General features: G+C 42.3%; 1 protein-coding gene across 1 annotated transcript in view; it reads left to right on the forward strand.

Moving 5' to 3' along the window:
- The window catches only part of LOC109893126 (transient receptor potential cation channel subfamily M member 4-like), a 70,825-nt gene that overhangs the window by 26,464 nt on the left and 31,723 nt on the right, over nucleotides 1-12,638 (forward strand). The window contains exons 11-16 of the mRNA XM_020486190.2: nucleotides 172-471; nucleotides 2,765-2,866; nucleotides 4,829-4,957; nucleotides 9,103-9,232; nucleotides 9,577-9,722; nucleotides 10,065-10,177. Of these exons, the coding sequence (XP_020341779.1) occupies nucleotides 172-471; nucleotides 2,765-2,866; nucleotides 4,829-4,957; nucleotides 9,103-9,232; nucleotides 9,577-9,722; nucleotides 10,065-10,177 (920 nt within the window). The remainder of the gene's footprint in view (nucleotides 1-171; nucleotides 472-2,764; nucleotides 2,867-4,828; nucleotides 4,958-9,102; nucleotides 9,233-9,576; nucleotides 9,723-10,064; nucleotides 10,178-12,638) is intronic.

The following is a 12,638-nucleotide window of genomic DNA, read 5'->3' on the forward strand; positions in this document are numbered from 1 at the left end:
TGGAAATGTAACAATATAGAGAAAATAGGCTAGTGGAGAAGGGAAGTTGGAAATCGATTCAATTTGTGAAGTGTTCCTTAATTTTCTCAATAGTATTGTTTAAACTTTGACAGACAGACAGATCGACAGATAGACATGTTTATAAAAAAACACCATTCTATCCTCCCGCAGTACGAGGACCTGGAGGACTCCATGACGGATGCGCTGATCAACGACAAGCCCCAGTTCATACGTCTCTTCAACGAGAACGGCCTCAACATCCTGGACTACCTAACCTACAGGCATCTGGAGGTCCTGTACCGCTCGCTGTCCGACAGTTCTCTGGCCTTCACTCTGCTCCAGCGGCTTCTCACAGAGAGACAGGGCCTGGCCATATGCTCTCCGAAAGAGGCCGTAGCCCTCAAGAGCCCCCAGAACCCCATGAGCCCCCTATCAGGACCCTCCTCTGTCAAAGAGCTCAGCTTGTATGAGGTGAGGAGGGGTTAAGGCTGTTGTGGTATTACCCCCACACCGGCGGTCACGAGTCATGAAGGCTTTCCACGTGACCGTTTAGGTTTCTCCTAGCTCTGATGCTGCTGATGGTCATTAGTAGCCTACCAAACTTTCTAACTGCCTGGTACTCAGCACTCTATTGTCCCTCTAATCACTCTGACATCAATGGAAATGTAATCAAAAATTGAATTAAACACTTCATGTTGCGCAACATTTATATAGTCTATGCAATTGTGAAAGAAAACAGAGTGGGCCTCTATTAAAAAGAGGAGGATCCCATCAGCTTTCTATAGGCTAGGCTAGACCTACTATATTTATTTCTTAACTTTCCTTAAGCACATTGCTTGTCTTTACAGCAGGAGTATAGCCTACCTGGCTGGTATGAAAATGAACCACGGGAAAAGCGTCCTCCATTCGCTATTTAAGTGAATAGATTACATACATTTTTTTCCCTGCCCGTGTTTCGAGACAGGTGCATGATAATGGTCCATTCTAAATCAAAACAAATTTGACACATATTATTTAGTATATGTAAAGACGAGATTAAATAGAATAGTCTGATGGGTGACAATATTAGCCTATCACTTGTGAATGATATATTATCACTTGTGAATGATATATTATCACTTGTGAATGATGCACAGTGTAAGGCAAGAAACAATGCCTTTTTTTGCGACTTTTTCGAATCATAGTCGCACATCTCATGTAGCCTAGCCCATTGGCCTATATGTGGCCAAATAACTTCTTAAAATTAAGCACATTAATTAGCTTTACAAATAGTGTAGAGCCTAACTGGCACACATAAGCAGCACGTGAGTTTCGAGTTTCAAGTTTGGTAATTTTCACCATTAAAATGCACCTTTAAAGCATTACATGCATAATCGCATTTACGTTCACTTTTGATAATGGTTGTTTCCACTAATGGAACATTCATGCTTATAGTCTACTGCAGTGTGCGCATTGCTGCGGTTATAATGTGAAGAAATAGCCTAATGTTGTATCACATTTTAAGCTAAACGTTCTGATCTGTTGCGTCAGCCTCATTGCATAATTTTCTTTATTTTTTATTCTAGTGGTTGTATTCATTTGGTTCTATCGCATCCCACAACTGTCCCAGACTATGTTTGGAATATTTATTTCTTTATTTCTTTATTCTACAGAATAGAATAGGTTAACTTTTGTACTATCGGGGATAGTAGATTGACTTAGGCTAGTGCTTTTGCTGTTTGTTTAGGCTTACTTATCTTGTTGGCTGACGAAAAGGCATGGATTTTTTTTAGGGTGCATTACGACCACACAAAGGGGATGCCGCCGGGAAATCCGAGGCATTATCAAGTGCTTGTCAATTTGGAATGAGAGACTGATGACGTGTGTACAGCCTGCGCAATAAACAAAGCAGAGCTCATGCCTTTCAAGCTACTTTTTTCAAATCATCATTAGAGTCATATCATGCAGCATTACAATGTATTAAAAATGTAAACATATAGCCCAACTGAAGTTACATTAATAACTCTAAATTAAGCATACAGAAGTACCTATTTCTTTGTTAATCGCTCAACACAGAATAGCCACATGTGCGCACTCCCTCAAATCCTTTGGAGAAAATATATCCTTTCTATTTTATTCAGCTTTGTTCAATTGTATTTTTCATACTATAAAATAAAATAATGCCACGGAATTCTAACCAACTCTTGTCTGCCAAATGAACTAGTGTAGCCCACAGCCATATGGCATAGCCAGATCAGGACCTAACCTAAGGACAATTCAGAGTAAGCATATTCTGTTCTTCTGAAATAGACGACATTTTCTTAATTTCATGTTTCTTTAGACCTGTCTAAAATAAATAATGGATTTATTATGGAGGTGTAGGCTACATTACATGGATGTATTAAACTTTTTAAAATGTAGATGTTCCAAAGGTCTGCATCAGTGGCTTGTAGGCTATGTGTGGAAGCCAGGAGATGCTAAATGTGTTATTTAATTAACGGTCAATTACCGTGAGACCGACAGTTATTTGCTTGACAGTCACCGGCTGATGAAATTTCATGAACTCCACAGCATTTTATTTGATGCTATAGAAATTACTAGGTATTTATTGAGAAATGACATGGTCAATTGATAAAATAGGAGGGGTCAAAGGGAAGGTATGGCGTCATTCGCTGTGTGTGGAGTTAAAACGCAGTTGATCGAATTTAGATGTTTTGTTTGATAATCTGCTTTAACTATTTAGTCATCTCAGTTCTATGTGACTTACTCTCGCCTCTCCCTCCAGGTGTCACGGCTTTTATGGGACATCCTGGGAGATGTGTGTGAGCCCTTCTACTACAGTCTTCTCGGTTTGGACCAGAGCGCCAGCACCAGGAGAGCACTGAAGGTAGTGGCATTCCAATTGGCACTCTATCCAAGCAGTGGACCTCGAAGCTAGTTCCACTGCTTTTTAAAAATGGTTCCCCTCTAATCAGGGACTGATTTAGACCTGGGACACCAGGTGGGTGCAACAAATTATCAGGTAGAACTATATTCTATTGGTAGAACAGAAAACCAGCAGGCTCCGGACCTCGTAGGGTAAGAGTTGAAAACCCCTGCCTTATACTTAGATAAAAAGGTGCTAAATAGAACCATATAGTGTTCTTCGGCTTGTCTCCATAAGGTAACACTTTTTGGAGCAAAGGTAGGAAGGGTTATTCTAGGACCTATAAATGGTTCTCCCGAGAACCATTTTATCATCTAAATGTTCTCCTTAGAACCCCCAATGAAGGGTTCTACCGGGAACCCTTTCATTTTTTAAGGGTTCTTCCTAGAACCCTCTTTGAACTGTTCTACCAAAACCCCTTTAATCTTTGAAGCTTAATTAAATAGTACACATAAAACACCAGTCTCAACATCAACAGCGAAAAGGCGACTCCAGGATGCTGGCCTTCTAGGCAGAGTTGCAAAGAAAAAGCCATATCTCAGACTGGCCAATTAAAAGAAAAGATTAAGATAGGCCAGCATCCCGGAGTCGCCTGTTGACATTGAGACTGGTGTTTTGCGGGTACTATTTAATGAAGCTGCCAGTTGAGGACTTGTGAAGCGTCTGTTTCTCAAACTAGACACTCTAATGTACTTGTCCTCCTGCTCAGTTGTGCACCGGGGCCTCCCACTCCTCTTTCTATTGTGGTTAGAGCCAGTTTGCGCTGTTCTGTGAAGGGAGTAGTACACAGCGTTGTACGAGATCGTCAGTTTCTTGGCAATATGTCGCCTGGAATAGCCTTCATTTCTCAGAACAAGAATAGACTGACGAGTTTCAGAAGAAAGTCCTTTGTTTCTTGCCATTTTGAGCCTGTAATCGAACCCACAAATGCTGATGCTCCAGACACTCAACTAGTCTAAATAAGGCCAGTTTTATTGCTTCTTTAAACAACAGTTTACAGCTGTGCTAACATAATTGCAAAAGGGTTTTCTAATGATCAATTAGCCTTTTAAAATGATAAACTTGGATTAGCTAACATAATGTGCCATTGGAACACAGGAGTGATGGTTGCTGATAATGGGCCTCTGTATGCCTATGTAGATATTCCATAAAAAATCTGCCATTTCCAGCTACAATAGTAATTTTCAACATTAACAATGTCTACACTGTATTTCTGATCAATTTGGTGTTATTTTAATGTACAATTTTTTTTACATTTTCTTTCAAATACAAGGAAATTTCAAAGTGACCCCAAACTTTTGAACGGTAGTGTAGGTACAGTTAAAAAAAATCTCACACCTATCTTTTTAAACGTATCAGATTATTAAAACTCCTGATGTTGAAAATTTAACACTGAGGTAAACACTTGTTCTCAAGAACTATAAAATTATGAAAAATATATATAAAAAAGCTCATTTAGATTCAGAACAGTGTTTGTAGAACCCTTCTTGCCTTTTAAATAATCACTCTTCCCATAAAGAATCATCAAAGAACCCTCTCTTCAAAAAACGGTTCTAGGTAGAACCCTTTGCCTTACAAAGAACCCTCCGTTTCCAAAATGGGTTCTAAAAGAGGAAAACAGTTCTTGGTAGAACCCAATCCCCTCCACAAATAACTATTTAGAACCCTTTTTTCTATGCACTACTTTTGACCAGGATCCATGAATTACAAATGCATCTGTTCTCAATGACAAGGTCTACTTATTCATGTTATAGAGTGTTATGTTATAGACTCCACTCCACCAATATAGTTGAATTATCAACACTGCTAAAGTTATACCACTGCTTAACTTGCCATAGAATGTAACTGTGACTGCTGTGCTGTGCTAACCAAGCTGTATTCATCTCTCTCTATCTCTCACTCTTTATATCTCTCCCCACTCAGCAAGTGAATAAGTTGTTGCAGGGGGATTGTTCGTACAGGGAGCAGAGCTGTCTCTATCCGTGGGCCTCTCTGTTCATCTGGGCTGTGCTGCAGAACCGCAGCGAGATGGCCGTCTACTTCTGGGAGATGGTAATTTATTTATTCATTATTTTATTTAACCTTTATCTGACCTGGTAAGTCAGTTAATAATGTATGGGAACAGGCAGCTGTAATGACAATGATAACAATGACTCTCTAATGGGTTCTTCTTTCTATAGCCAGAGGACTCCTGGCTATAGAATATTTCCAGTAGTGATAAGTATCATGTTTGTCTTCTGTTGCCTAGTACTGTCTTTTTGCCAGCTAGGTCCATCTACTTTAAGCGCTGCCTTTCTTCCCAGTAGCCTACTTGGTGTGTGAACTGCTGACTGCTATTAACCTGAAGATGATTGTTCAAATCAAATGTTATTGGTCACATATTTAGCAGATGTTATTGCGGCTGTAGTGAAATGATTGAGTTCCTAGCTCCAACAGTGCAGTAGTATCTAACAATTCACAACAACGCACACACAAATCTAAAACTAAAAGAATGGAATTAAGAAATATATAAATATTAGGACGAGCAATGTCGGAGTGGCATTGACTAAAATACAGTAGAATAGAATACAGTATATACATATGAAATGAGTAAAGCAGTATGTAAACATTATGAAAGTGACTAGTGTTCCATTATTAAAGTGACCAGTGATTCCATGTCTATGTACATGGGGCAGCAGCTTCTAAGGTGCAGGGTTGAGTAACTGTGTGATACCCGGCTAGTGATGGCTATTTAGCAGTCTGATGGCCTTGAGATAGAAGCTGTTTTTCAGTCTCTTGGCCCCAGCTTTGATGCACCTGTACTGACCTCGCCTGTATGGTAGCGGGGTGAACAGGCCGTGGCTCGTGTGGTTGATGTCCTTGATGATCTTTTTGGTCTTCCTGTGACATCGGGTGTTGTAGGTGTCTTGGAGGTTCGGCAGTGTGCTCCCTGTGATGCGTAGGGCAGAACGCACCACCCTCTGGAGAGCCCTGAGGCTGTACAGTTGCCGTACCAGGCGGTGATACAGCCCGACAGGATGCTCTCAATTGTGCATCTGTAAAAGTTTGTGAGGGTCTTAGGGGCCAAGTCAAATTTCTTCAGCCTCCTGAGGTTGAAGAGGCGCTGTTACGCCTTCTGCACAACATTGTCTGTGTGGGTGGACCATTTCAGATTGTCAGTGATGTGTACGTAGAGGAACTTGAATCTTTCCACCTTCTCCACTGCGGTCCCATCGATGTGGATAGGGGCGTGCTCCCTCTGCTGTTTCCTGAAGTCCATGATCAGCTCCTTTGTTTTGTTGACATTGAGGGAGAGGTTATTTTTTCCTGGCACCACTCTGCCAAGGCCCTCACCTCCTCCCTGTAGGCTGTCTCGTCATTGTTGGTAATCAGGCCTTCTACTGTGTCATCTGCAACTTGATGATTGAGTTGGAGGCCTGCGTAGTCACGCAGTCATGGGTGAACAGGGAGTACATGAAGGGGCTGAGCACGTTCCCCGTTTGTGTTAAGGATCAGCGAAGTGGAGGTTGTTTCCTACCTTCACCACCTGGGGGCGGCCCGTCAGGAAGTCCAGGATCCAATTGCACAGGACGGGTTTCAGACCCAGGGCCCCAAGCTTCATGATGAGCTTGGAGGGTACTATGGTGTTGAAGGCTCAGCTATAGTCAATGAGCAGCATTCTTACATAGGTATTCTTCTTGTCCAGATGGGATAGGGCAGTGTGCAGTGCGATGGTGATTGCATCGTCTGTGGATCTATTGGGGTGGTAAGCAAATTGAAGTGGGTCTACGGTGTCAGGGAAGATAGAGGTGATATGATCCTTAACTTGCCTCTCAAAGCACTTCATAAAGACAGAAGTGAGTGCTACAGGGCGGTAGTCATTAAGTTCAGTTACCTGTTCTTTCTTGGGTACAGGAACAATCGTGGACATCTTGAATCAAGTGTGAACAGCTGACTGAGATAGGGAGAGATTGAATATGTCCGTAAACACCCCAGCCAGCTGGTTTGCGCATGCTCTGAGGATGCGGCTTGGGATGATGTCTGGGCCGGCAGCCTTGCGAGGGTTAACAAGCTTAAATCACGCCAGCCACGGAAAACGAGAGCCCCCAGCCCTTGGGAGTGGGCCACGTTGAGGGCACTGTGTTATCCAGGTGCCCTTAGAGAGTCCCTATATGAGCTTGATACCTTGATAAGCTCATTGCCTGACGATGTCTCACCTCTCTCCGTACTTCAACCTCCCGACGTCTGCCTTCGATTCATTTCTTTCCAACTCCTTGCTTCTTTTGACTTCACCCTTTTCCAGTCCCTTCCCACTCACAAGGCAGGCAATACGCTTGACCTCATCTTTACTAGAGGCTGTTTGCCTACTAATCTCACTGCAACCCTCTCCAGGTATCTGATCATTACTTTGTTTCTTTTTCGGTCTCCCTTTCCTCCAACCCTAGCCACTCAGCCCCTGCCCAGATGGCCAAGTGCCATTACAATCTTCGCTCTGTATCTCGCACTATTCTCTCTTTATCCTGTCATCTCTCCCTTCTGCTAAATCCTTTTCCCTCCTGTCTCCTGACTCTACCTCTTCAACCCTCCTCTTCTCCCTTTATGCATCCTATGACTCGCATTGTCCCCTTTCCTCCCGGCCAGCTTGGCCTTTCCCTCCTGCTCCGTGGCTAAGTGCCTCATTGAGAGCTTACAGAACAGGGCTGCGGGCAGCTGAGCAAAAATGGATCCAAACTAAACTTCCGGAGGACCTATCATCCTTTCACTCCCTCCTATCTACCTTGTCTTCTTCTGTGTCCACTGCTGTGTCCACTTTCTATCACTCTAAATTTCAAGCTTCTGCCTCTAACCCTAGGAAACTTAATCCTCCCCCTCCCTCTCTAATGACGACTGTCAACCACTTTGAAAAGAAGGTTGAAGACATGCGCTCCTCATTCATTCAGCCTATTGAATACAAGATGAAATCCTGCGACCCTCCTCCCTTCTCCAGACCATCTCTGGAGACCTTCTTCCATTCCTTACTTCCCTCATCAACTCATCCCTGACCACTGGCTGTGTCCCCTCTGACTTCCAAAGGGCCCGAGTCGCTCCCGTTCTCAAGAAACCAACACCTCGACTCCTCTTTGTCGTCAAATACTACAGACCAGTATCCGTCCTTTCTTTTCTTTCCGAAACACTTGACCAACTCTCTCAATATCTCTCTCAGAACTATCTTCTTGACCCTAACCAGTCAGGCTTCAAAACGGGTCACTCAACCGAGACTGCTCTTCTGTGTCACGGAGGCTCTCCGCACTGCCGAAGCTGACTCTCCTCTGTTCTCATCGTCTTAGATCTAGTCACAGCTTTCGATATGGTGAACCATCAGATCCTCCTCTTCACCTTCTCAGGGCTAGTTGTCTCTGCACACTCTTGGATTGCATCCTACCTGGTAGGCCCCTCCTACCAGGAGTGATGATGTGGAGAGGATGTTACTACTACTGGTGTCCCCCAGTGCTCAGTTCTAGGCCCTCTCTTCTTCTCTCTATACACCAAATCACTCGGCTCTGTCATATCCTCACATGGTCTCTCCTATCATTAATATGCGGCTGGCACTCAACTACCTTTCTCCTTCCCCTCGTCTGACACTCAGGTGTCGACACGCATCTCTGCGTGCCTGGCAGATATCTCAGCTTAGATGTTGGCCCACCACCTCAAGCTCAACCTCAACAAGACTGAGCTGCTTTTCCTCCCGGGGAAGGCCTGCCTGCTCCAAGACCTCTCCATCACAGTTGACAACTCCACTGTGTCCCACTGTGTCCCACTCCCAGAGTGCAAAGAACCTTGGCATGACCCTGGACAACACCCTGTCCATTCCAAGCTCTTGTCTGTCTTGGCACCCCAATTGTGGAACCCTATCTATCTTTCCGAAAACATCTGTAACCCGACCTCTTAAAAGTGTATCTTAAATACACTTTGTCCCATCTATCTATGTTAAGATGAATGCACTAACTGTAAGTTGCTCTGGATCAGTGTCTGCTAAATAACTAAAATGTCAATGTAAATACTTGAAGTTAAACTAATCTGTAGAAAAAATTATTAATTTACGAATGCACAGACTAATTTTAGCATTGATCTCTCCCCTTTTTATATCCACTTCCCTCTCTCTCTTGCTTTCTCTCCCTCTCCCCCATGCTCTCTCTTCACTCTCTCTGCTTCTCTCCCCCTCTCACTTTCTCCTCCAGGCAGGGGAGTCTGTCCACAGTGCTCTGGCAGGCTGTAAGATTCTGAGGGAGCTGTCTAAGCTGGAGAGTGAGACAGAGACCAAGCTCTCTATGAAGGAGCTGGCCCAGAAGTTTGAGAACTTGGCCCTCGGTGGGTTAGCCTTATCCTGGCTGTGTGTTTGTACTGTGAGGATGTCAATGTAGTGGTTATCAACTCTGTTATGCATACATGTGAGCTGCTTGTATTTTCTGAGTGACGGTTATCCCATAGTAGCGAGTCCGCATCAGACCGCAAGGGACCTCCTGTTGTGAAAGTCTGCTGGACGGCATCCCAGTCTGGGACCATTCACATTGCTTTCACACTCAATATCTTTAAGATGAGGACTGAAGCAAACCATTCCGCACTCCTAATGGGAAACCTAATGTGAAAACCTGTGACCTGTTTCTTCTCTCTTTAGAAGTCTTCAGTGAGTAACCCTTTAATCATCTCTCTAGATGTGTTCAGTGAGTGCTACCAGAGCAGTGAGAGTCGCTCCTTCACCCTCCTTATAAGGCAGTCTCCGGTGTGGGGCAAAGCTACCTGTCTACAGATGGCCACCTCAGCCGACGCCCGCCACTTCTTCAGCCACGATGGCGTGCAGGTCTGTACTAAACTCAGGGGTCAGAGGTCAAGGTGTGTGTGTTTGTACTTTGTGTGTGTGCATGCATACGTGTGTGGGAATCTTGAATCATATCAAATGTATCACATGCTTCGTAAACAACCGGTGTAGACTAACAGTGAAATGCTTACTTACTGGTCCTTTTCCAACAAGATGAAGAGTTAAAGATAAAACATGTAATAATCTGTGTGTGATCTGTTTTCACATTAATCTTTATAAAACTAACCAGACCCTTAGATTTCCAAAGTGTGTGTGTTAGAACATGGAGGGGGGTTAATTGAAGTTTCTCAGTACCAACTCTGCTACTACCTCTTCCTCTGGCAGTCTCTGCTGTCTCAGATCTGGTGGGGAGACATGAAGAGGAGCACGAAGGTCTGGAAACTGGTCCTCTCCTTCTTCTTACCCCCCCTCATCTACACCAACCTCATCAGCTTTAGGTTAGTGTCTGTCTGTCTGAAAATGTCCAATCCATTAAATGTGAAATATGCAGAAGTCACACCACCATTTTCTGGTTGCAGGAATTCTAATACTTAGCATAATTTCCGTTTATGTAACAAAACAAGCAATGTATAGTGTAGAGAATCATTGTACCATCTAAACTGCTGTGAAATATATTTGAATTAACCAAAAATATAGTATTTTCAGCTGTTTGAAGCTGGAGTACAAAATGTAAAGTAAAATACGTAAAAACAAAACGGAAGAACGGGAAGCATAGAAATAGCGTACATAGATGAGATCTATCGCTTCTTAGACTTACTTTCAATGAGAATGAAATATCTATAACTCACATTTCTATGTGGATTTGGTCAGGTCGCCCAAAAAGTTACATATTTATGCATAATAAGCATTAAGATACAGAGAAGAGATTGGTTACCCACATGACAAAATACTACAGTTTACTATAATATTTACTATAGAATTCGGCAGTAAACTTTTATATATTGTAGAATACTATATACAGTACTACACACTGTAGTATCCCTTGATCATGTGTAGTACTTAAATATATAATTTTGTTGTATAATGTAGACTACTATAGTAAATACTACAGTAATGTCCTCAAACAACAAAATCAGTGGCCAAGGTCACTAATGCTCTTGTGGCTGAATGGAAGCAAGTCCCCGCAGCATTGTTCCACCTAGCCTTCCCAGAAGAGTGGAGGCTGTTATAGCAGCAAAGGGGAGACCAACTCCATGTTAATGCCCTTAATTTTGTTATGAGATGCTCGACAAGCACATACTTTTGGTCACATGTAGTGTATTTGACCGAGAACCTCGATCCGGTCTTATATTGCAAAATTAGATTTTTTTTTTTTTTTTTTTTACATTGGATAAGTATAGACTCATAGCTAAAAAATTGTATATCATACACTGCAGTTGAGGAACAATGGGAAAGTAATTCTGCTTTGAAAGTTGATAAACTTGTAAACTCACTTTTGAGAAAATGGCCCTTGAATGTTTGGTACACCTACTGGAGAGCTCTTTGTCTAAACCTATTCAGCATCTTTCACACATTCTTAAGCCTTAGCCCCACCCATCTCATTAAGGATTCACATGTGAGGCCATGTAATAAACAGAGTGAGTAAGGTAGTGTAGCAAACATCCAAAGATTTCAAGACTAAAAGTGATGAAAGTAGTAGACTACAATAAGGAAAAACTCCAGGTAAAAATATACTTTATCTAATCCTTAGCCTATATCCTAATCTGACTTTGGTGCAGGTCATTTTGTTCTTCATATTACCATCTCTGTTTTCTTTTGTCACATGCACAGGATACAGAAGGTGTAAATGGTCAAGTGAAATGGTTACTTGCATATTTGCATAGTAGTAATATCAAAAACAGAAAGTGTCCAGATAATTAACAAACAAACAACATTTTAGACAATGCTTACCCAGACACGCTTATCTAAATTATAACCACCCCTCAGCTACATCTAGCTAAGTGGAGGGGTCACTTTTGTCTAGATCTAGACGTGTACACATGTTATTGTCCAGAAATGTACACATGTTCATGAAATACAATAGATGGCCGTAGTCACCCCCAGACACACCTGGCTAACTTGATGAGTCATGTAATCATCTGGCGAAGTAGAGTCTTTTGTTTAGATTTTTAGCTAGCTAGCTAGCTAGCTAAACAACATCACAATCCCAACCCATACTACTAGCAATACAAACAGATTGTCATAGCTAGCCACCATGCATGAAATGCTGTAGTATGAATCTGCAGGTAGCTAAAGCTAACCAACTAGGTTTCATGTTAGCTAGCTAACATTAGGCTATAACTAGCAATCCAAATGGATTTCTGAGATACTAATAATATTACTACACAGATCATGCACGTAACATTAGCTAGCGAGACAGGTTCCTGTATTTTTCTGTGGTTAAACCAATTAGGCTCATAATTTAACTTCTTGCGTCGAGCCATCCCGGATCCGGGATCGTGAATACAGCCTCAAGCTCATTACCATAACGCAACGTTAACTATTCATGAAAATCGCAAATGAAATGAAATTAATATGCTAGCTCTCAAGCTTAGCCTTTTGTTAACAACACTGTCATCTCAGATTTTCAAAATATGCTTCTCAACCATAGAAAAACAAGCATTTGTGTAACAGCTAGCGCAGCTAGCGTAGCATTTAGCGTTAGCATCAGCAGGCAACATTTTCACAAAAACCAGAAAATCATTCAAATAAAATCATTTACCTTTGAAGAACTGCAGATGTTTTCAATGAGGAGAATCTCAGTTAGATAGCAAATGCTCAGTTTTTCCTGAAAGATGATTTGTTTAGGAGAAATCTCTCCGTTTGGTGCGTCACGTTTAGCTACGAAAAAAACCTGTATCCAGGAGTGTAATTATCCCCGCAGCTCATTAGCATAACACAACGTTAACTATTCATGAA

Source organism: Oncorhynchus kisutch, linkage group LG6 (genome assembly GCF_002021735.2).
Source record: "Oncorhynchus kisutch isolate 150728-3 linkage group LG6, Okis_V2, whole genome shotgun sequence".
Taxonomy (NCBI): domain Eukaryota; kingdom Metazoa; phylum Chordata; class Actinopteri; order Salmoniformes; family Salmonidae; genus Oncorhynchus; species Oncorhynchus kisutch.